This window comes from Rhinatrema bivittatum, chromosome 3 (assembly GCF_901001135.1).
Source record: "Rhinatrema bivittatum chromosome 3, aRhiBiv1.1, whole genome shotgun sequence".
Classification (NCBI taxonomy): Eukaryota; Metazoa; Chordata; class Amphibia; order Gymnophiona; family Rhinatrematidae; genus Rhinatrema; species Rhinatrema bivittatum.
Genome location: NC_042617.1, coordinates 145,559,992 through 145,585,875, shown reverse-complemented (window position 1 = coordinate 145,585,875; position 25,884 = coordinate 145,559,992). Strand labels below are relative to the sequence as shown.

At 42.4% G+C, this 25,884-nt stretch overlaps 1 protein-coding gene across 8 annotated transcripts in view; it reads left to right on the top strand.

Annotated features, from left to right (window-relative positions):
• RMDN2 (regulator of microtubule dynamics 2) overlaps positions 1 to 25,884 on the top strand; it is a 252,019-nt gene that overhangs the window by 205,212 nt on the left and 20,923 nt on the right. For all 8 annotated transcript variants that reach the window (XM_029593795.1, XM_029593793.1, XM_029593796.1 and 5 more), the window contains 4 exons: positions 9,703 to 9,780; positions 14,577 to 14,675; positions 22,610 to 22,663; positions 23,281 to 23,361. In XM_029593795.1, the coding sequence (XP_029449655.1) occupies positions 9,703 to 9,780; positions 14,577 to 14,675; positions 22,610 to 22,663; positions 23,281 to 23,361 (312 nt within the window). The remainder of the gene's footprint in view (positions 1 to 9,702; positions 9,781 to 14,576; positions 14,676 to 22,609; positions 22,664 to 23,280; positions 23,362 to 25,884) is intronic.

The window sequence follows — 25,884 nt, the reverse complement described above, 5'->3', positions numbered from 1 at the left end:
GTGAGAAAGAAGTGTACCCAGTTGGGGGATAGTAGAGGTAGTGAGAGAGAGGATGGCCCATAAGTGGTGGGGGGGTGGGAGGGGGCAGAGAAGCAAGGAGAATGGAGACCCTGGAAAAGGAATGGAGAAAGAGGAGCAAACAGGGCCTAGGGGGGAAGAGAATAGCAAGGAAAATCTGACATTGGGGAAAGAGAGAAGCATAAAGGTACGTGAAGAGAGGCACTAAAAGGACCTGGAGAAATGAGACAAGCAAGGAGGATTTGTGGTGAGAAGAAGAAGGAACAAGTAGGACCTGGGGACATAGAAAGGAGCAAAAAGTATCCTAGATTGTATGGGGAAAGGGAAGGGACAGGACCAAGAATGAACCTGAAGTGAGGGGGGATTATGGAGAAGGAAGTGAAAGATGGGAGGAATGTGGACAAGAGAGACTGATGGAGCTATAGAGAGATGGTGATGGATGGAGATATGGGCCAGAGTTAGTCAGATGAAAGAAATGGGAACAGAAGGGTAGAGATGGGGATGCAGAGATGTGGAAAGAGGGGAGGGATCTGGATGAAAATGGAATCAGGAAGCAAGAGCAGTGATAGATGGGAAGGGAGAGTGAGATAAAAGAAAAGAGATGGAAGGAGAGAGAGAATTGTTAGGGGGTACATAAAAAATGCCATACTGGGTCAGACCATAGGTCCATGAAGCCCAGCACTCTGTCTACAAAAAATAAGTCCAATCCTTCTTGTTCATAACTGAGATAAGCAGTGGCTTCCTCAAGTCTACATGGCTAATAGTGTTTTATGGACTTTTCCTCCAGGAACTTATCTAAACTCTTTTTAAACCCAGCTAACTGCTTTCACCACATCCTCTGGCAAAGATTCCAGTTTAATTGTACAGTAAATAAAAGAATGCTTGCTAAAATTTGTTTTAAAAGTGCTACCCATTAGCTTTACGAAGTGTCCCCTAGTACTGTTACTAGTGAAGAGGGTAAATAACCAATCCTCTTTACCCATTCTACCCCTCAAGATTTTACAGACCTCCTTCATATCTCCTCTTGGCTGTCTCTTCTTCAGGCTGAAAACCCTTAACCTGTTTAGTCTTTCCTCACAGGAGAGCCAGTCCCTTCCCTTTATCATTTTGGTTGCCCTTCTCTGCACCTTTTCAAGTACTTCTAAATCTTTTTTGAGATGATGTGATCAGAGCTGCACACAGTACTGAAGGTGCAGTTGCATCATGAATGGATATAGAAGCATCATGATATTTTCCATTCCTTTCTTTATAATACCTAACATTGTATTTGCTTTTTTGACTGAACTGCACACCGAGCTGAGGATATCAAAGTATTGTCCATAGTGACTCCATATTACAACCCAAAATGGGCAGGGATCTAGACAAAATATGATGACTTAATTTTGGGTAACTTTTTTCAGTTAATGGACAAAATTCTGACCAAATATTTATTGTACATCCTTATTACAGGTATTTAAAACACTAGGCAGAAATAAAGTACTCGATGAGTTCTGAACCCGCAAAATTTTACTCTGAAAGAATGGTGCAAGATCTTGACTTCATGGAACTGTATCGCCAGCTCCTTTCGGACTTCCCTTTGCTAAATCCATGTTAGCTCTGCCCCATTAATCGCTATACATATATCTAGACAGCCAGTAACTTTTCTTCAGAATAACTTCTACCATTTTACCTGGTACCAACAACAAGGTCAACAGTCTGTAGTTTCCTGGATCACCACTGGAACCCTTTTTAGAAATGGGTGTTACGTTGGCCACCCTCCAGTCCTCAAGTACTGTAACTGATTTGAATGAGATTGCTAGTAATAAGTATGTAATTTATTTTTTCAGTTCTTTCAGAACTCTGGAGTGTATACTGTTGAAAGTACCACAGTTAGGGCACTCCATGGAGCCCTACCAGACATCCCCAGGTTTAGTAGACAGTAAACATACCTAGAGGCTTTGATAATATTTCTCTTTATTCCAATGTACATGCGTGTATGGAGACAGCATAACATCTATATGCTAATCTATTTCAGATATTACAGAACCTTATATGAACAATAGAGATCATCATTGCATTAGTTGGCGCTCAAATATTAATTGGAGCTTGCATTTCTGGGTGGTCTTACCTATAATGATATCAGCTTCCAGCCAATAACAACTCTATCCGTAACTCTACAGATTTAATAATGTCATGAATAATAATTTAGAAGCTGCAAGGTGTCTCTAGTTCTCTAAGAATGCTACAGTTAGCTGAAAAACAATTCCGGTCTGAACCAATTTAGGACAGTTTAGCCGAAACAGGAAAGATTACAATTTTCAGCATACATGTTTTTCCTTCTGTGTGCATGAGGTAACTTCTAATCCTGCTACAACTCTTAACTATGTTTAGTGAAAAAACACAATCCGTCTGAAAGTCAGAACTGCAAAAACTTCTTAATACCATCTGGATCCAGTGATTTGTTACTCTTTAGTTTGTCAATTTGCTCTATTAAATTTTCTCATTTCACCATTATTTGCTTCAGTTCCTCTAAATCATCGCCCTCAAAGAATGGGTCTGCCATATGTTTCTCTCTAAATTCATTTTGGGCCGGATTTTAAAAGGGTTACGGACGCTGGGCCTATTTTAAAAAGGTCCAGGACATGTGTAAAGCCCCGGGGCGCATGTAAGTCCCGGGGCTTGCAAAAAGGGACAGAGTCAGGCTCCCAGCACAGCGGCCATATTTGCTGCTGTGCTGAGGATCGCGCGCTGGCAGTTGGCCAACACGCGCAGCTTACTTCAGCCCAGGGCTGAAGTAAGTTTTGCAACAAGACCCAAAAAAAGAAATAGGTAGGGGGGAAAAGGTGGGGGCGGTAAGGGAAGGTGGGGTGGGGAGAGAACGGGGAAGGTAGCTCGGCGTGGGCTCGGCGCGCACAAGATGCACAATTGTGCACCCCCTTGCCTGCGCGCGCAAGTTATAAAATCGGGCGTACATGTGTGCATGCCAGGTAGTGTGTGCACATGTACGCTGCGCGCACTCCTTTTAAAATATACCCCTTAGATTTTCTGCATTTCTCTTGTTTTCCCTGAGTGCCCCTTTTACCTTTTGATTAACTAGCAATCCAACTGACTCCCTCATAGGCTTCTTACTTCAAATATACTTGACAATGTTTTGTTTTTTTGTTTGTTTGTTTTTTTTGGGGGGGGGGTTACCTCTCTGGTAATCTCTTTCAAATTCCCTTTTGGCCTGCTTTTTTAATGCTTTACATCTAACTTGCCAGTGTGTTTATGCTTATCTTATTTTCTTCATTTGGATCCACCTTCCAGCTTTTGAAAGCTGTCCTTTTGGTTTTAATAGCCTCTTTCACTTCGCCATTTAATCATACTGGCAGTTGCTTGGCTGGCTTCCTACCTTTTCTAATGTCTGGAATACATCTTCCATTATGCCTGCAATGTATCTGAGAGACATTAGGTAGACATGGGCCTTCTATGAGACAACTCGCTTCTTCATTCTAATATGAGCCTGAGAATGGTTGTAGGATACCAGCTAGATGGCCACTCTATCCTCAAATCCCTAAACCCTCTTGCAGTTTATTCTGTATAAAGTTTATAGATGCATTCTGTAGTATGGTAGGAGAGAAGGAGAATAATGCTTCTTAGTTGTACAAAAACCTGAAGTCTGATTTATGAAGACCTTAGTCTGCCTGATGTGCAATGCTGTTCATAAGGAAAGGAGAACAAAGCAAAATACACAGGAGATAAAATAGTTTTGTTTTTTTTTTAAGTATACATGTCTTTTCTAAGCTCTGCATAACACATAATACATTTTAATGTTTTTTTTTCAACCATAGTGTCATGATTTCAAATGTTTTCTCATTTCCTTTTCCCCCTTTTCCTATGGAGTTGTTTAGAATATAATTAATTGAATGAAATGTAGGCAAATATTTTTTACATCTTGCCAGTGTCAAGCTGACATCATGGTAGAAGCCTGATCAGTGTTGTCAGATATGTTGTCATGAGAATGACTATTAATACAAAACCTGCTATATGAGGAAATTCTTAAGATGTTCAAGTTTACCTTCGTACGATGCCATAAATGAGATAGCTATCATGTCTGTGAGCCCAAAAGTTGTTGGGCTTCATAAATCATTAGCAGGTCGATACAGTAAAGTGTGCTCCGTCGGAGCGCACTGTCACCCTGCTCTGGACGCGCGTTTTCCCTTACCCCTTATTCAGTAAGGGGAGGAAAACACGCGGCCCACCCGCGGCACCTAATAGCGCCCTCAACATGCAAATGCATGTTGATGGCCCTATTAGGTATGCTCGAGCGATCCAGTAAGTAAAATGTGCAGCCAAGCCGCACATTTTACTCTAAGAAATTAGCGCCGCCCAAAGGTCGGCACTAATTTCTTCCGGCGCCAGGGAAGTGCACAGAAAAGCAGTAAAAACTGCTTTTCTGTGCACCCTCCGACTTAATATCATAGCGATATTAAGTCGGAGGTCCCCAAAAGTAAAAAAAGTAAAAAAAAAAAAAAAAAAAAATTTTGAATTCGGCCCGCGGCTGTCGGGCCGAAAACCGGACGCTCAATTTTGCCGGCGTCCAGTTTCCGAGCCCGTGGCTGTCAGCGGGCTCGAGAACCGACACCGACAAAATTGAGCGTCGGCTGTCAAACCCGCTGACAGCCGCCGCTCCAGGCCAAAAGGAGGCGCTAGGGACGCGCTAGTGTCCCTAGCGCCTCCTTTTCCTCGTTTGCACCGCGTCGCCTAATTTAAATACTGGATCGCTCGCACCGGCGAGGGGCCGGTGCGCGCGCCGGGAGAGCGGGCGTTCGTCCGCTCTCCCATGGACTTTACTGGATCGGGCTGTAGGTAACTTGATCTGATCGCGCTTGTGCAAATGTATTATGTTAAAGTCCACTTCCGAAAAAAAAATGTTTCCGCAGTAACACTTATCTTATGCAGCTAGATTAAGTGTAGCCAGTTATGTATGGCCGGCCAATTCAGTGAAAGCCGACATCCAGATGTTTCGGAGCAGAAAAGGCTCTTTCAAGGGCTTGACATTGGCGGCGAAGGACTGTGAAGCACTGTCGATTTGTGAATTGTCAAGCCAGCAAACTGTTCAATGACAAAAATTCAGCACGGCTGGCTGTGGACGGTGAAATGACACCGCGATCTGAATCTGCTTCGCAATGTACTCGGTGGTACACACAGGTATCACTCGTGCTTGTAAATTGTGCTGACAAAGTACGGTTCCAATGGCAGCGAATTCAGCTCTACACGAATGCAGACGAAAAACTGTCTATGCGGGCTGCGCTGCTTGACGACTGACGAGTGATCTGAGCGATGCTAAAGGCTATCGCTGCAATGTGTGTGAAAAGGTATTGGCGGCTCTCAGTGAAATGAAGGAGCTACGCTTAATTTCCTCATATAGCAGGTTTTGTATTAATAGTGATTTCTGTTTCATGCTATATTATTTGGGTGTTATATTAAGTAGTAGTCATGAGAATGACAACATCTCTGAAAAGAAATAATGAGGTTCATATGCATGGTAATGAGACAGCTTATGTATCATGTGAATTACATAGGGAAAGGTGGCACTGAGAAATTGAGTTCCTGTGGCAGCAGACTTTCCAACATTAGTCTCCTCTGTTGGCTCATCATATGTCCGTGTTTTAATCTTACAGTCCCTCAGACAGTTCCTCTCTGGAGTCCATGTCCATGTCCTTGGGGGATGTCCTGGATCTAGACTTCAGAGGCAGCAATCCCAAAGGCTGGGTCCTGTGTACTGGGACCTGTGAAATGAAGCAGAGGAGCATATAAACATGTTTGGAGATACATCAAGGAAAATATTGTCAGGGAACACCATCCCTCTCCTCACCCCTCCAATCATGATACGCAGCCTAGGCAAACCCCCATCTAAGGAAAGGAATGGACCCACCCAAGGAAGAAAATAAAGTATATATGTGCAAAATCTTACCAGCTGTCTCCTCAGTTGTGTGCAGGTCCTTTTGGACCAGAACATCCCACATTCATTCCTCCATAGGTGTCAGGATAAGTGGGCAAGGCTGCCTGGGTGCCTTTTCTGCCTGGGTGGGGCCTGTTCATGGTGGTAATCTTTTTTTCAGTTTGGCCTTTATATCAGGGTACCAGTGTATGCAATGCTCAATGCATCTCCTTAAAACATTCTAGGCTACTGAATGATGCTGCAGCTGCTCACTGGATCTTATACTTTGCTGCCTTTAAATTCTTATTCAAATCCTTGCATAAAGGATGCTGTAGTGCTCCATGAGCACGTTGATGAGAAAGGTGCTCATCACGCATATTAAACAGCACAATTCCATTGACTATCCTCCTGGTTATGCTGCTGTGTCCTGACCCAGTCAAAGCTCTTGTCTGAGTCAGCTGCTTGGGGCTTCTACTTACCTGGTGCCTCCTCCATTTCTCACTTCCCTTCCTTCTTACTCACCATCACAATCTCCTTCACATCCTTCTTTGTCCTGTGCTCCCCTGATTTCCATCTGGCTTCTCCCTGCATCTCTCCAACTATCCCCATCTCCTGAATGCTGTCCATGTGAAGTGAGGCACTTCTTCTGCTGTCCACCACCTGCACCTCCACACTCTTCCCCTCTTCCATGCTTGCTCAGTTTCCCTCCTACCTCTCCTCTACACTCCTGGTCATAGCTTCTCTCTCATACCAGATACACTTAGCTCTCATTCACTACCCTGCCATTTGCTATCCTGTCTCCTGGTGTGCCCAAACTCTTCTCCCTGTTACACAATATAGGGACCGAATAAAGATTGACAAGATAGAAACCACAAACGCTTTAATACCATCTTTCACGTCAGGAGATACACAAACGATAATTTGAAGGAAACAATGCAAAGGACTACAAGGTCATCGCAATCTGTAATTAAATTGAAACAATCTCCTCAACTTTTCTCTCCAAAGAAATCTTACATTTAATTCAAATCTCCACAGCACTGACAAGGAGAGGCCATGTGGGGAGAAGAGTTTTATCTGTTTCAGAAAAGGGTTGAGATGATCCCCAGTGCGCATGTGTGCATGAAAGCATGTAGAGCTCACACATGCTAAGGCATTAATGCACATTAGGTGTTTATGGTGATTTCAAGCCTAGTGTGCTATATATTTCATTTAGTACAATCCACATTAATATTAGGGATGTGAATCGTTTTCTGACGATTTAAAAAATCGTCCGATATTTTTTAAATCGTCAAAAATCATTAGAGTGCGTGATACAATAGAAATTCCCCCGATTTATCGTGAAAAATCATAAATCGGGGATTTGGGGGGAGGGGGGAGGGCGGGGAAAACCGGCACACCAAAACAACCCCTAAACCCACCCCAGCCCTTTAAAACTAAACCCTTACCTTCCCCCACCCTCCTGAACCCCCTCCCCCAAAACTTTTTACTAGTACCTGGTGGTCTAGTGGAAGCCCCGGGACATATCTCCCGCTCTCGGGCCATCGGCGCCATTTTGATGCCACTAATAAAAATGGCGCCGATGGCCCGATTAAAAAACAAAAAAACACCGACCCTTTAAAAATCGACCCCTTAGCTTCCCCCCCCCCCCCCAAAAAATGTTTTAAAATTACCTGGTGGTCCAGTGGGGGCGCGGGGAGCGATCTCCCGCTCTCAGGCCATCGACTGCCACTAATAAAAATGGCGCCGATGGCCCTTTGTCCTTACCGTGTGACAGGGTATCCATGCCATTGGCCGGCCCCTGTCACATGGTAGGAGCACTGGATGGCCGGCCATGTTGCTCTTTTATTTAACTGTAGTTCAGTAATGATGGTCTCTTGACCCACCTCTATACTCTCTTACAGAATATGTCATGCAGTATGCATGGTGACTGTCCCTAGAGATGAATGTATGTTTCTAAAGTTTTATTATTGTGAACTGTAGTGTTGAGATAGTAGTAGAACAAGACTGCATGAAAGTAATTTTCAAACAGCCTGCACAAGAAAGTAGAGGAAAAAACACATCTAAGGTATATTTTGAAAATTATCTCACCAAATCTACACACACAGGTTACTTTTGCTCAAATATGCATACACATTTTCTTGGAAAATTGACGCATGTACTTTTTATAATGCAAAAGTATACACACAAGTCCAAATCTCTCCCTAGCTCCGCCCCCAGGAACACCTCTGCTCGCTCCAGGCCCACACGCATGTAAAGTTACCTGCATGTCGGGCAGACAGTTTTCTTAAAGGCTAGTTCTGTGCGCAAAACACTGTCCCTTGTAAAATTACCCTCCAGAAGTTCAAGAAATTACTTACAATGGCATTCGCAATATGACAGTGAGAGAGAAAGCATTATTATCCAGCATCCTGGATGCAAAAGTTACTACCACACTGCAGGATCTCTTTATTTTCTCCAGAAATTAGCTATGAAAATGTTGGTTAAAGTCTGTGGGTAAAGAGGACCCACATATTTTATCTTATGTGGGCTGTTTGACTGTTACCCTCCTAAATACTGGAAGAAGTATGTTAAAAGAGTTTTACGAATTATAAAATCTATTTTTTTTTCTGCCTTTTGGTTATAGTTTAATTTATTTTTAATTTATTAACCACTTCCTCACTAACAAGAGCTCAAAGTGGTACAAAATATAAAGACACAATTAAAAACAACTTATAGTAAATAACTTAGAAAAAATAAAAACTTCCTAAGAACTTTCTATATACAAAAAACATCTAGAATACACAAAAATCATCCTTCCCTCTAAGCCACTTGGAATAGCCATACCAGATTAAGTGCATCTAACCTGCTCTATACAAATAACAATATTCCATTCCCTAAAATTATCAACTTTTCATGTGTTACAGTTTCACCTTGATGTTCTCAGCATTAAAACAGCTACGTTTTCAAAGATGCTGAATCAATAGCCACCCGAATCCCCCTTTAGAGCCTATTACATAACTTGGGAATTGCGAAAGAAAAATATTGATCAGTGCAACATTTTAATTTGGCCTTCCTTGTGGAGTTCACAACCTGCCCTCACAACCAACCTGATCAGTATCTTACATATCTTTCTTTCAAGCAAATGGGGTCTGAACCAAGTAAGGCCTTAAACGCCAAAGTTAGCATCGTGAATTTTATTTGTGCCTGCATTGGTAACCAGTGACGCTCTCAGAACCAGATTTACTCAATACATAATTCTTATACTCACTGATGTTATTATTAAGATTATAAATATATTTCTGCTGAAAAGTATGTCCAGGTCATTAAAATGACAACTACAGGAAAAACAATTACACAACAGTGAAAAGTTTGTTATAGGCAGCAGAGTTTGGTGATAGTTGAATACTTCTCTGACTTTATTTAACCTCAAACATTTCTATTGACCATTTCACTAGTTCTGCTGTTCCTTATGAACTTGTATAGCAGACCTGTTTTATCTGGTTTGATTTTCTCATGAAGTATTTGTTCACTGTTGTTGTGTGATTATTTTGTTTTTGTTTGTCCATTTATGTTTTTAGTTCATTTTAGCAGTTTTACTTTGCTTGTGTCTGTTTAGCTGTTTTTAATTTTTTTTTATTATTATTTATATATTTTATTGAGTATAATTATGGTTGCTATTATGTACATAGTTTTGATTTATTTATAAAAATGGAGATTAATAAATTGAAATTGAAATATGACATGCCAGACAAAAGAAAATTCCTGTCAAGATTCTGGAAATCATATTTTGGACTTTTTTTCAGGAGCATTTAGACAAAGCAATTGAACTGCGACCTCAGGATCCTCTCTTATACTACCTCCTTGGAAGATGGTGCTATGCAGTAAGATTCTGTTTGTGTTTTTTATTCTATCATTATTATTCTTATTATTCTACTGTTACTTATAAAATGCACCATTTAATAAATAATAGGATGGTGAGATGAGCAGGTGAGCTAAGCAAAAGAGAAAGAGATGGAGCTTCAGATGCGGTGACCCAAAAAGCTGCAGAAAACCGGATCAGTGGCAGTCTGCCTAGCTCTGATTTTTGAGCATGGCTTCTGGTCTTTGGGTCAGCTGGAGCTAGGGATATTGCAAAGGGTGATATTCAAAGCCCCTGAGGAAAGAGACTCTCTGTCATCTTACCAAACATTGACACCCAGTGGTTGGACTCGAGGTGCTAACGGATGAGGTTTCACTGCTGAGGTCATCTCAGACCCGTTTCCTTGCTATTCCACCCATGATAACTGATTTGACCTGTATTAGCCAGCGAGCATTTCAGTGCTGTGGAACAGTCTTCCTATTGAGACCAGACTTGTATAGGATGTGGTACAATTAAAAAAAAAATTTTTCATTAAAATCTGGTTGTTCAAGCAAGAATATGGCATTTCATATACATAGCTCTTGGCCCCAAAACAGGGTTCTGTTTTTGCTGCTTACCAGCACAGATGCTTCAGAGTGTGTGATCTTTATTACTGGTGTACTCTTCCCAACCTCCAGGGCCGGAAATCCCACAGTCATCAGCTCATGACTAGTAGTGAATCCCCCACAGTCCACACGCTATTCTCTGAATTAAATCCTGCCACTCTTCATCCACAGGACAGAGAGAGCATAATTTTCCTGTTATTCTAACAGCTTCCAGCAATGAAAAAATCTAAAAAAATCTGCTCTGAGCCCCTTTCAGGTGCTGTACTTAGTAGATTCTTCTGATTCCCACTGCAGGGCAGATCAAATGGTACTGAACCAAAGTCAATTGCACTCATCAGTTTTTCTAGGAAGTAATTTACTGTAATGTTAGTATACTTTAAAACTAGCATATATTATTTTGGTATGCATGCCAATCACATCTTAAAAGGAAGCAAGTTATTCTATGAAATAAACCAGAGGACAGGCGGATTGTGAGGATGGCTCCTGCTCGGAAGGGAAGGGGAGGGTGGGGGTTATGGGATGGAGGAAATTTGTCTACATTTCATTGTTGAGCTGCAATGTTGATTTTCATTTTTGTTCTACAAAGATTGCAACAGAAATATTATTGTTTATGCTGTAGTTTTCTTGTTATATATAATGAATAAAGAGATTTCACAAAAAAATATTAATCCTAATAAAACAGAGAAGCAAAAATGATTTACATGGATACTTTACAGATAGAGGATGTCATTTACTGAAGGTTTTCTCCCATTTGTGTTTATTTATTTATTTTATTTATTTAACATTTTTCTATACCGAACTTCATGACAAGCTTCATATCAGGCCGGTTTACATCAAACTTGGGGTTAACTTAACAAAACCATATAACAAGAAGGCCGAGGCGCAGGTGCAAATAACAGGGATATTAAACTTGGGAGCTAGAGTAGCCAGGAAATTAAGGACAGAAAGAATTGGAGAATGAACATGAATGAATGAACAATGGTTAGGTCTGACATTTAGTCTGATGGGCTATATGAAAGCAAAACTGTTGCATTGTTAGGCTTCAGGGAAGGCTTGGACGAAAAGCCAAGTCTTGAGTTTCTTTCTGAATGTAATCAGGCAGGTTTATGGGAAACATGCACAGTTCTAAAGCAGGTAAATGAAAACACAAGTTGGAATATAACAGAAAACAAAACTTTAGCCTGGTAGGTTATCAAACTAATATGCTAGCTGTCTGTCTACATATAATCTGCTTACTCTTAGTGCCAAAGGGTCTAAGGAAAGCAGATCACACAGCAACCTAAAAGATGGACTACTGAAGATTTTGGGATTTTCCACTGAAGTTTTTCCACTTTTTTCAGGGAACTCCTCACACATATACTTGAAGGAGAAACTTAAGAAGGTGCCAAGACTACCAAACTGGGCCTACACTTTCCCAGACAGCAGTCCTTAGGGACAGAAACCCTACTCACTAGCCTCTTTCTCTGCTCACAGTCCAGAAAGGACCACCACCAACCTGCCCACATCTGTTGTCCATCTTTTCAGAGGATGTGCCCAACTGATATATCAGATTACATACAGGATCTGGTTTTGATATACTAGTCCAGTCAGTTCCCCTAAGCCTTATTCCTCTTCCTGCTGCTCTGCACACGCAAACCAAGTGGAGGAAGTGAGTTTACATACTGCGATGTTGATGTATTTCTGAGGGGGAGAAAATAGAATAAATTTTTCTCAATAAGACTAGCTAAGAACCTTCACATGGTGACCTTGTTGTATAATATCTATGCCTAATCTCAACAAGGCAACCACAACGATTGAAGTATGAAAGGAAGTAAGAAGAAAAATTCATACTGATCCTATTTTGCCCATGATAAAAGGATGCCCACCCTTAGTTTCAGCACTAGGCCTAATGATGGTAGTAGCAATTGTGCAGACCCTTCAAGTGAAGACAACACCCTTGGTACAGCTTTGGGCACTGTAGTAGGAGAAAGACCACAAAAGGTAATGAAAAAACTGAGATACAGTTACATGGACCCCTGAAAATAAAAGATAGATAATGTACTACTATTTTTATGCTACAAACCATATATTTTAAATCAAGGGTGTCCACAAAGAGAGCATATCAAAAACTGGAAAATGATTTACTCTCAGGGATGAGAACTTTCAAACTGTGTGTGGTGGCATATACATGCAGTCATATATGCGTGTTGCGTGCATATATGCGTATGCGTGTATCTCTGCACGCAACATACACACATATGTAGGCTTATGCGCAAATACATGCAGTGCACTGAAAGAGCAAATAATGCATTGAACCTGCATACTTTTCCTATTTATTTTAAAATACGTGCATATATTTTACATGTGGAAATAAAATAGGACCTAATTGTATAGATCAGTGTATTTTAAAACTTTCACCCATAAATGAAATTACCAGTTAGTCTACCAGTTTGCCAAGTCCTTCTCCAGAACATCAAGACCCTCCTGATTCTTCAGCCTGAATTGCTCTCAGTTCTCCCAGATCTCCCACCCAGCCAATAGTACACAATAAATACATTTAGTATCCCTTATGCCAGATAATTAGCAGGTGTAAAATTATGCGAGTTGGGAAATGTACTTGTGTGTCTTTTAAAATAGCAACTTACACATGCAAATATTGGTCTATCCCAGAGCACCCCTAGTTTGCTCCTTTTATAACTGTATATATGTGCACACGAAAGTGAAAATGCATGTTGTAAATGCTACTTATATATATATATATATATATATATATATATCCTAATTTTTATGCATGTCAGATATTGAAAATTCACCCCTAAGAGACGAGGGTGGATTTAAACAGCAAAGATATTGTCAGAAATGTCTGAACTGTAGCAATGCAGTACAAGCTATGCTATGGAAGGAAAGAGTAGATCCAAGCATAGCATGATCAACAGTATTGAAAACCGCTAAAAAGTCCAGAAAAATAAGAATGGAATACAGCAAATCATTCTGGGAGAGATATGAGCCGTAAAGACACAGAAGGCTGTGCTGAGAAACCAGTGTGAAAGGTATTTGGAAAAGTAGAAAATGGAAACTAGAGTACTAGGAACAGCGTAAGGGACAGATAAGAGTTGAATGTGGTTCTAAGTCTGTCAATAAAGAAGCAAGCAAAGTTAGCAGAAGTCAGAGCAGAATAGGATCAGATAAATGAGGAGTGAAAAAGGTTTGAAGAGGGAAGTGGTAAAAAGGTTTGAGCCCTGCCAGCCAGTTAAAGAGATCCAGTAACTCTGCTAAGATCTCTATGGCTGGAAGCATAAGAGAGACTGAGATCGCTGGAGCAGAGGATAATGGGGAAAAGCCAAATTGTTTAAAAAGTTCCTCGGCCAACACTGTTGGTGCAGTGAAAAGCTTGATGCTATCATAATGTGTTGGAGCCATATGATCTATGTTAGCGTTTGGGTAATTGCCAGGTTCTTGTGGCCTGGTTTGGCCTCTGTTGGAAACAGGATGATGGACCCTTGATGAGGTAGCTTTTAGGGATGCACCTTTGTTGGTAAATTCGTTTGATTCGTTTCGGCAATACTCGCATATCTCATGAATGGAGAGTATGCGTGCACAATGGATAGTATGCGCGTACATCTGTTGCCAGACCTCGAGCGCACGCATTATCCATTATGCCCGCGTATTCTCCATTCATGTGATACATGTGTCCCTCCGAAACGCATCAAAGAAATCAACCAATGAATTTACATTCCTAGTAGTTTAATCTTTAGGAGATGTGCTTGAATAAGGTATGGGGAATGGAATGGAACACTAAATTGAACTGACACATCTTTTCAGTGCTCTCTTTGTACCTCAGCATGTTTCCTGTTTAAAATGTTTTTCTTTATCCCTTTTTGATAATCCTTCAAGAATGTGCCCAACTTGATTATTGAGCTATTTGTGTTAGAAAGTTTATAGTACTGCCGGCCCTAAAAAAAAAAAAAAACAAAAACCATTTTGACAAACTTCTGGAGGACAGATCCATTTAAAATGATTAGCCAGGTAGATGTGTGGATTGCCACCTCTTCCTTCTGGGTGTGAGCAGCAGGGAATGGACCCCCTGTAGAGATCTGCTTCCAAGCGACCCAGACTGGCCACTGCCACAGACAGGATGCTGGGTTTGATGGACATGGCAGCTTAAGTTCTCATGATCTCAAAATCAGCAAACAAATGCAAAAGGAAGTTTCACACCTCTCATTGTTTATTCCAGGTCTCGCAGCTGTCTTGGATTGAGAGGAAGATAGCAGCTACTCTGTATGGGAATCCGCCTTCTGCAACTGTACAGGAGGCTTTGCAGAATTTTCTCAGGGTAATTTGCATCATTGCTGCTGAACCTGATGTGGCCATGGCACTGAGTCTCGTGTTTTTATCCTTACAGCTCAAAAATGGTAGCCGATGCGAAAGATAGATCAGCGGTGGCCAGGCTACTTATGTAAATATCATACAATGCTAAGAAAAGATTCTAGTGTGGAAACAGAATGAGCCCTTGTCTATATGATGGGGGAAGCAGAATTTATAGTTGTGCTCATTTAGGCAACTTGGCTGATATATGACTTAGAGATTTATTTCCTTCCTCAGAAACCAGGATGTGGCTAGTTTAGACAGCAGAAGGTGGAAATGACTCTGCATTATGAGGATGTTTTAGGTGGGAGATTTGTTCTCTCCATTTTTAAGGGTGAGAATAGCAACAATGCTCCAAATGTAAACACTGTAAAGATTCCGGTTGCCTCTGGTCACGATGCAGTGACGGTTAACTTGTTGCACGATATTGGAAAATGGCTTTCCATTTCTATTTCTTAGTCACATAACTTCACAAAAGGCTGTAGGACGTGACTTCATTTTGGATAGCAGCAGTTGGCACATTATCGCAGTTCTCTGAATAAATCCTGCCTCAAATTTTCTGGATGACCAAAGCGAGATTCCCTGGTGAATGAAGATATTGAGACACTAAGTGGGTGGCGCAGCCAAAAGAAATACAGGGCATGCTTTCAGACAATTTAATCAGGAAAATTTGTATTTAAATTTCTGTAGTAATATTCACAGAACATAATTCTAAAAACAGTGCTGCAGCTGGTAAAGTCTGTTTTTAAATGATGTTAGAACTACATCTGAGAGAATCTTACTTTCCTTGTTATGTGATTCAGTACATTCCTCAGTGAAAATCCAAGATTGATTCTTCCTCACGTCGGGCTCAGAAATGTTTAATCCTAAATTCCTTCCTTGTTGTATCATGTTTTTTACCTCATCCTCTGGTCCAATAAGTACAGTTTTCATGGGCAGGATCCAATATCCATTACTTCCATTTCAAAGCAAAAGTACTTTTAAATGTTCATTTCAAGGTTTATTTCAAGCATAGCATGAAAGGTAAAATAACATTAAGACCGAATGAGATAACAAACAGTATTGCAATAGGACGTAATCCCAAGATCATAAACAGGCCGATACAGTACAGTGTGCTCATAAACAGGACGATACAGTACAATGCAAAACTAATAGCGCCTGCAACATACAAATGCATGTTGATGGCCCTATTAGTTATTCCCGCGCGATTCACTAAGTAAAATGTGCAGCCAAGCCGCACATTTTACTTTCAGAAATTAGCGCCAACCCAAAGGTAGGCGTTAATTTCTGCTGGCACTGGGAAAGTGCACAGAAAAGCAGTAAAAACTGCTGTCAGCAGGTTTCAGAACAGACGCTGGCAAAATTGAGCGTCGGCTGTCAAACTCGCTAACAGCCGCCGCTCCTGTCAAAAAAGAGGCGCTAGGGACGTGCTAGTGTCCCTAGCGCCTCTTTTTACCGCGGGCCCTCATTTAAATACTGAATCGCCCGCACAGGAGAGTGGCCTGTGCGCACTAGGGATGTGCAGAGGGACTTCATACTTTGCATTCGGGATTCGTATTCGTCGGGGGGCAGATACGTTGCATTCGGCAAGGGGGGGCCCCCGATACGTTTATCAGTCAATTCCTTTTTGTTTCCCCACTAAAATTAAATTAACTACAACTCCCACCCTCCTGACCCCCCCAAGATTTACCAAAACTCCCTGGTGGTCCAGCGGGGGGTCTGGGAGCCATCCCCTGCACTCACACCCTCTGCTGCCGGTTTCAAAATGGTGCTGATGGCCTTTGACCTTCTATGTCACAGGGGCTTCTAGTGCCATTGGTCAGCCCCTGTCACATGGCCATTGGTGCCATCTTGTGCTCCTACCATGTGACAGGGGCTGACCAATGGCACCGGTAGTCCCTGTGACATATTAAGGGCAAAGGCTATCAGCGCCATTTTGATTACTGGCAGCCGACGGACCGAGTGCAGGAGATCGCTCCTGGATCCCTGCTGGACCACCAGGGACTTTTGGCAAGTCTGGGGGGACCCTCCTGATCCCCACAAGACTTGCCAACAGTCCAGCCAAAAGTGCAGTGAGGGCAAAGGCTATCGGCACCATTTTGAATACTGGCAAAGGCTATCGGCTGCCAGTATTCAAAATGGTGCCGATAGCCCTTGCCCTCAATATGTCATAGAGGCTGGACTTTTGGCAAGCCTTGTGGGGGTCAGAAGGGTCTCCTGCACTCGGGCCGTCGGCTGCCAGTAATCAAAATGGCGCCGATAGCCTTTGCCCTTACTATGTCACAGGGGCTACCGGTGCCATTGGTCAGCCCCTGTCACATGGTAGGAGCACAAGATGGTGCCGATGGCCATGTGACAGGGGCTGACCAATGGCACCGGTAGCCCCTGTGACATAGTAGGTCAAAGGCTATCGGCGCCATTTTGAAACCGGCAGCCGAGGGTGTGAGTGCAGGGGATGGCTCCCGGACCCCCCACTGGACCACCAGGGAGTTTTGGTAAGTCTTGGGGGGGGGGGGTCAGGAGGGTGGAGGGTTTATTTAAATTGGCTCCTTTAGGCGGCCGAATAATTCGGCGAAGATTTGTTGTATTCGTGGGGATCTCGATATGTTTCGCTTCCCCACGAATACAACGAATATGTCCCTATATATTGTGGATTCCCAATTCATAGGGAACGAATGCACACCCCTAGTGCACGCGCCGGGAGAGCAGGCGCTCTCCCGCGACTTTTACTGAATCGGCCTGAAAATTTGGAAATCGAAGACAGAGAAAAGCCCAGACGCAGCCACTTTAAGGCAAAAAGAAAATGGAAATTTAGAATAAAGGGGGAGAAACACTCTGTAACGCTTGGGATAAACACAGAGAATCCTTAGCTAAAAGAAGTACAGAGAGAACTGAAGAATTAGCAGCTAGGTCTATCCAGCAGGCTACCCACTTCTCCTCTTCCTCTGCTGGCTTTTACATATCTGCCCATGGGTCAGCCTTTTCAGCCAGACAAACCCCTTTGTATATGGACCTCATACAAGTTCAAATGTGGGCCAAAATTCATCTTCTGAGTCTATGTAAAGTTGGAAAATTCTGGAGGCAAGATACCTTATTTTATTTTTTAAAAATGCTATATTTAGTCCTGGGGGAATTCTGCGCACAAAAACTTAAAATTCTGCATATTTTATATTGGTCAAAATAACACAATTGACAAGACAGTCTAAGTAATTACATTTTAAATTAATACTGAAAAAAGTTGTTACTTAAAGTTGCAGAATTTAAATATTTTGAGCAGAATTTCTTTAGAAATTCACTGTAAGCTTGTCCCTTCCACTCGCTCTCCCTACTCCCCTAGCCACTTTGCCCTCTCAGGCCCCACCTCCTCCACCTGCCAGTATCTCTCCCCTCCACCTCTAGGCTCCACCCCTCCCACTCTATTGCCTCTTCTAGGGTTTGACCCCATTCTCAGTACTGCCCCTCACACAGGCTCCCTCTGTCCCTCCCTCTCTCTAGTGCACATACACACACCCTCATACAGGCTCCCTCATTCTCTCGCGCACACACACACACACACACACACATCCCCTCATACAGGGTCCCTCTCTCTTGCATACATACCCACAGAAGCTCCCTTTCTCTCTCACACATACATCCTTACAAAGGCTACCTATGTCTCTCTCTCTCACGCACCCCTTCACACAGGCTGTCTCTCACACATACACAATCCCTTCACACAGGCTAGCACCCTCATATACCTACGATCCCTTTTTCATACACACCAGCTCCTAATCTCTCACACTCCTTCATAATCTCCTCATATAGGCTCCCTCTCTCTGGCACCCACACTCAAGCATCCCCTCTGCTCTCTCACACCCTCCTGCTCTCTCACTTTCCCTGCTCTCTCTTATACCCTCCTGCTAAACCCCCCCCCCCCCGCTCTCTCTTTCAACCCCCACTCTCTTTCTCACACTCCTCCTCCTCCTTCCCCCCATACCCCTCCCCTCTCTCATGCACACACTTCTCTACACACATTCACTCTCACTGGGACCTTCATCTTCTCCACGAGCAGAGCACAGCATGTGGGGGCCTTCATCTTCACCTTGAATAGCGCCTTCAATTTGCTGCGAATGGCGTGATCTGTTTGCGGCATGACGGGGTCTCCTCTGCCATTTTCTGTGCAGAATTTGGCAATTCTGCATAGAGGGGGAATTCTGTGCAAATTCTGCGCTCTGCTGTAGCACAGAATTCCCCCAGGATTATATGTTGCTAGTGCCTAGCCTTGAAAATGTGTATAATTCTGTCTTAGAGAGAAGCTACCTACAAGACGCCATGATGTAATCAATAAATGGGAAAGCTCCTTTGGCGTGTGGCTCCCATAAACCTATATCTCTGTTAAATTGTGATTTTTAAAATTTGGCAAAGATCCTGGCCGGTAGGTGCTAGATCTGACTGAGCCAAATCCTAAAGAAACAGGAGGAAACTGCTTTAGGCGAAGAAAAAAAAAAGAGAAAGTTGTTCCATTTCTTGGTCGGGATGTTACTAATTGCACAACCTCAGCAGTTGTTATGCAGAACTCTTGCCAGGGTTTTGATATTTGCATTGAGTGAAGATATAGGTCAATAAGATTTACAATCTAATCTATCTTTGCCCTTTTTTAATAACTGAAATTAACCCTTGCTTCCCGGCATTTGGTAACCTTACCTGCTCAGCACCAACTCTTCCAGAAGTTGAAGGTCACTTTGAAAAGTTGCATGCAAATAGCTGTGTATGCGCACAAACTCTCCCGCATGAAGTTACACGTGATCTTCGGAGGGGGTAACTTGTAGCAAGTTAATTTACAGACATATAGATGAATTTTAAAAGGCGCGTGCTGCACCCATAAACACGCGTATTGGACACGCGAGCAAAGATATACATTTAAGTTCCGAGTGTGTAGGATGATGCAGATGGACAGTCTGTTATCTCAGTCCTCTCCAAGACATCGATGGCAGTTCCTACAAATTTGGGGTCTCTACCTAAATTCTTTATCACCTCGATCCAGGAACATGATTTTGACTGATTGACTCATTGTGTTCTGTATTGATGTTCATAGGGTAACTCGTCAGGTCTCTATTACATGTCCTCTTTGAAATGTTTTAGTGACGGAAACAGGGGGAGGGGGAGCTGGGGGAAACCAGAGGGGGCGGGGGGCTAATGGTCACTCTTTATCATGTATATTGTGCATAGTTGCCCATGGCTTTCCTCTATTTTTACACAACGTGTACTGGCTTATGCACCTGTATGTACTTTGACGGCATTGGCTGGTTTGTTCAGTTAAAATTCAATAAAAATTGTTATTAAAAAAAAAAAAGTTCATAGTGTGCAAGTACATGCATATCATTTAAAATAACCCTGCCGTGTGTATGTGTGCAGCCTTTACACGCGCACTCACACTAGAGGCCCATAGAGAGAGAGCGCGAGAATGTTAGAGAGACAGTCTGCCACTCTATATATCTCCCACTGTAGGAGGGTCACTTTCAACTAAGGGGGGGTTTGGTGGGGGGCGGTGTTACAAGAGTCTACAGGCCTTTGCGCCCTAGGCAGACCAATGTAACTCCACCCCCACCCCCCCCCAAAACCCACCCTGAATTGAAAGTGTTCGCGCACAGGTATGCAAGCATGTAGTTCCCGAGGAATGCTTTTAAAATCTACCTGATAGAGGGTAATGTTTCAAAGAACTCCACATGGCCCCATGTATGCATGTACATGGCCGGATGGAGATCTATTTATTTATTTAACAGCATTTGTGAATCACTTTACAGATTGAAACAATCGCCCAAAGCGATGAACAAAGTATAGAAACAAATACAAGATTCACATGTTTAAAGCAATCATTATAAAATAAAAATATAAAAAATAACAACAGTGCATATTTAACCTCAAACCCCACCTAATTCATCCTCCCCCCAGTAGCTAACAGGAGCTAATTATCAATCATTGATAGGATACTCTAATTGGAGTAATGGAGATCTACTACAGTATTTTAAAATGTGCGCACATTAGGTTCAAGTAGATTGTAAAATACGCGTATGTTTGTTATACATGAATACTTGCAGTGCATTGAAAGCGCGTACTTTCTCTACCTATTATCTAAACATTTGTGCTTCAAGGTGAATTTTAAAAGGCTGGCACGCACCAAAATCGGGACATGCGCACACAAGTTAGGCTCAGACACGCCCACTGGATTTTAAAAGCCGCCCCGATGCGCGCGTATCTCCCGCTGCACACACATCTCACAAGGGGTGTGACGTGGGAAGGGCATGGGCGTTTCGTGGCGTGGCCAAGAGATGTGACCATAAATACTAATGTGCCCCGTCACGTGCCTAGGTCCATGGCCGCGTAAGTTTGCTTCTACTATGGAGGAGGGGTAAGTTGTAAAAAAAACCCAAAAAAACTTGCCATTTTGGAGGGATTTAAAGGGTCTGAGGTAACTGGGGGAAGTGCAGATGATCAAACCAGGGAGGGGGTTTGGAGGACCTAGCTCTTAACTGGACAAACTGATGAAACTGGCAATGGTGTGGACATGCGCTGGTTATAAAATACCCTGACTTACGCGGTAGAATTGGGATTTGCGTGCCCACTTACCTAGGTGCACATGCTCAGGCTATTTTATAACATGCGCGCACAAGTTATAAAATTGCTGTGTCCCTGGGCTCATGCCAGTGTGCACCCAAGCACTGCTTTGAAAATCACCATCTTATCTTTTAAGCGCAAAAAAAAAAATTACTTGCTAACGCAAAACCCTGATTTAGTGGAAGTCTGTATATTTTAAAACATGAACACATAATTGCAAATGCAATTTGCTGATACCTGCACCAGTTCACCCAATCTGTCTCCAGTTCACAGAGACACTTCTGGTAATTTCACTCTGAACTCCCCTCAGTTCATCCAGACCTTCCACCCAACAATAGCAGACTCCAGATGAGTCTGATATTTTAACTGTACTTTTATATTTTGAATTTTAATTGTATTTTATACTGTGATTTCTTTTTATTGAATCTTAAATTCATTTATTGTAAACCGATGTGAGGAACCCTACAAACATCGGTATGTAAAAATAAATAAATATCAATTGTGCTAAATAATTAGCAGCTGTAAAATGGTGTGAATAAGTTGCCTTAATGTATTCATGTAAATCTCTTATAAAATAGCAACTAACACGCACACCTCTTGGCCCTGCCCTGATATACCACTACACCACCCCTTTTTTGTGCAGGTTAATGTGTACTAGAAAGCGAAAATGTGCACGCTCTTTTGATGGTTAAAAAATAGCATGTGCGCGAATAAAATCTACTTATGCGCATATATGCTAATTTTACACGCATAACTGCTTTGAAAATTAATTTGATACTTTTTAAAGCAAAAAATATGTAAACCTAAGCTCCAAATCCGCCACACCCAGAATGCCTCTCTGTAGCTCTCATAGAAGTATATGCACTGAGCCCGGGTCACTTTTATAACAGCCATTTATGTGCATTTTTCCCCGTTTGACTTACCATCGACAGGGTCCCACGTGCCAGAGAGCAGGCAGAGCAGTCATTGGATAAAATAGCAGCCTGGGCAAGGGATGCTTTTGGCATCCTCTTCTCTTTCAGGCTTGCATGCTTGCAGATTGACTCAAAATGGTGGCGGGCCCAGGCAGTCACCCTTCTTGTCCCCCACCTCTTGTGACAGTCCTGACTGCACATATAGGAAATACTTTGTAAACATTTACTAATATTAGGAATATGCTAAAACCGTGAGAATTTGGCAATTACATGTGCTGTAACGTTATATTCTGTGTTGAAATCCAATAGGAAAACATTGATTGCCATAGAAATTTACATACTGAACCATATTTTTACTTGTTTGGGTCTTTTGTTTTTCTTATGCTCTATTCAGGCTGAAGAAATAAACCCAGGTTACTCCAAATACAATTATGTGTATGTAGCAAAGGTAAGTTTGTTTTCAAACTGTACGTTCTACAACAAGGCTCCCAAACCTGTCCTGGTGACCCCCCAGTCAATCGGGTTTTCAAGATATCCACAATGAACATGCAAGAGATAAATTTGCTTACATTGAAGAAAATTTTATATGTTATTCTTTTATTATTCTTTTTTTATTATTTACATTACACCTTTTGAAACACTTCACAGCACATTACTTTCAGGTACTGTAAGTATTTACCTATCCCTAGAAGGCTTACAATCTAAAGGCCCTATTTACTAAGCATTTTTCCCATAGTCACAAACTGGAAGAAATTCTTTCGTAAGGAGGCCTCTTAGATTGTAGCTGAGACAACGGAGGACAAAGTGACTTGCCCAAGGTTACAACAACTATCAGTGGGATTTGAATCCTGCCTCCCCCAGTTCTCATCTCACTGCTCTAACCACTGGGCTACTCACCCACTCCATTCATTCTGGATATCCTGAAAACCGACTACGGGGTCAACAGGACAGGCCTGGGATGCTCTGCTCTACAAATGGTATCTTGATTGAGAGCTTGCCTATTTCATTTTTAGTTTGCTTCATTTTAATTTGCTTTATTTCACATCCCTCATATTTTTATTACAGTGCTACAAAGATCTTGGACAGAACGTCAAAGCATTGGAATATTGTGATATTGCCTCATCAATTGTGTCTGTCACAAAAGAGGTGGGTACTATTGAACTCATCTAAACTTTTTATTCCCTTAATGTGCCTTGATACTATAAGCACTCTTACTATTTTTAAAAGTACTTTCTAGTATAAGCTATTCTTTCTGCATGCTAGAATGTTGCACAGATTTTCCATCCACACCTTGCTTATTTTGGTAAAAACCATCATAATTGCTAAAACATAGTGGGGTAGATTTTAAAAATTTGCGCGATCGCATACTTTTGTTCGCGCACAAGGCGCGAACAAAAGTATGCTGGATTTTATAAGATACGCGCGTATCTTATAAAATCCGGGGTCGGCGTGCGCAAGGGGGTGCACATTTGTGCAACCTGCGTGTGCCGAGCCCAGCGCGCGCTGCCTGTTCCCTCCGAGGCCGCTCCCATTTCGGAGCGGCCTCAGAGGGAACTTTCCTTCGCCCTCCCCCCACTTTCCCCTCCCTTCTCCTACCTAACCCACCCCCCCAGCCCTATCTAAACCCCCCTTACCTTTGTTGGCAGATTTGCGCCTGCTGAAAGCAGATGTAAATCTGCGCGTGCCAGCGGGCTGCTGGCGCGCCATCACCCGACCCGGGGGCTGGTCCGGAGGCCTCGACCACGCCCCCGGGCCGGCACCACACCCCCGAGCCCGCATCGGTTTTATAACTTGCATGCAAATATGTGCTCATGTTATAAAATAACTTGAGAGGGCACACGTGTGCCTAATTTTAAGTGGGTGTGCTCCTAGACCGTTTCTATAAGAACATAAGAAAATGCCATACTGGGTCAGACCAAGGGTCCATCAAGCCCAGCATCCTGTTTCCAACAGTGGCCAATCCAGGCCATAACAACCTGGCAAGTACCCAAAAACTAAGTCTATTCCATGTTACCATTGCTAATGGCAGTGGTTATTCTCTAGGTGAACTTAATAGCAGGTAATGGACTTCTCCTCCAAGAACTTATCCAATCCTTTTTTAAACACAACTACACTAACTCACTAACCACATCCTCTGGCAACAAATTCCAGAGTTTAATTGTGCGTTGAGTAAAAAAGAACTTTCTCCGATTAGTTTTAAATGTGCCCCATGCTAACTTCATGGAGTGCCCCCTAGTCTTTCTACTATCCGAAAGAGTAAATAATCGATTCACATCTACCCGTTCTAGACCTCTCATGATTTTAAACATCTCTATCACATCCCCCCTCAGTCGTCTCTTCTCCAAGCTGAAAAGTCCTAACCTCTTTAGTCTTTCCTCATAGAGGAGTTGTTCCATTCCCCTTATCATTTTGGTAGCCCTTCTCTGTACCTTCTCCATCGCAATTATATCTTTTTTGAGATGCGGCGACCAGTTGGGGTATTTTAAAACCGACACATGTCTATGCCATGACCAGTTTCACCAGTTTGTCTAGTGTTGAGCTAGGTCCTCCTAATCCCCTAGTTAAAATAGCCTGCACTCCTCCCAGTTACCACAGACTCTTTAAACCCCTCCAAAATGGCAGGTTTTTTTGTTTTGTTTTGTTTTTTTCAACAGCTTACTCCTCCTTAGCAGAAGTACTTACGCGGCAGTGGACCTAGGCACGTAAGTTTGTTGTTTGTTTGTTTTTTAGTTTGATTTGTATTCCACTTTGTATTGTATTCAGGTAATGTAGGTATTTCCCTATTCGCAGAGGGGTTTTGATCAGTTTGTACCTGAGGCAACGAAAGTAAAATGGCTTCCCAAGGTCACACAGAGTGGCAGTGGGATTCGAAACTTGGTATCCCTGGATCATAGCCCGCTGCTACTCCATTCCTCGTACACATCTCTTGGCCCATGCCCCAAAACCCCTATACCATGCCCCTTTTTGAAATCAAGCGAGATGTGCGAGCAGATGGAGATAACGTGCACATCTGCGCAGCTTTTAAAATTTGGTGGGCATGCGCGAGCCTGACTTGTACATGCATCTCTCGATTTTGGTGCGTGCCAGACTTTTTAAATTCATCTTTAAGTCTGTTCAGTAGGTGTCACTATTGAGCAATGACAAGGACTCCTTCCCCTCCAAGGCTTTGAATGCAGTCTTCACAGCATCCCCAGCTCTGGTTACCCCAGGGAACAGAAGACCTGATCAGGTATCAAACCCAGTTCTCTGCATGGCAGCGCTACCATTAAGCTACCAGGACAGTCCCAGAATTTTTTTTTAATCAAAATAAACTTTTTTTGATGATACATATCAATTTTACAATAGAAATCATTAAAAGCATAAGATAAATTGCATTTTACTTATAAGCATAAGTAAAGCTTTTCCTTAACCCCTAGTCTACTGTGATTACATTTTACACATTAGCTACATGGAATGCTTTAACATTAAGATCTGGAAATCATAGCAAGGATGTTTACCATCATTCCTTGTAAAATCAGTCCCGAAAATAAAAGCATCAAGGAAGGGTAATAGGGATAATGAGGCTCATGCCTATTGAAATGAGGGTAATATATTGCACTGTTCATAGAAAGGGATATCCTATTTAAAAAAAAAAGAAAAAACTTAAAGGGGTTTATGTGATTTTCACAG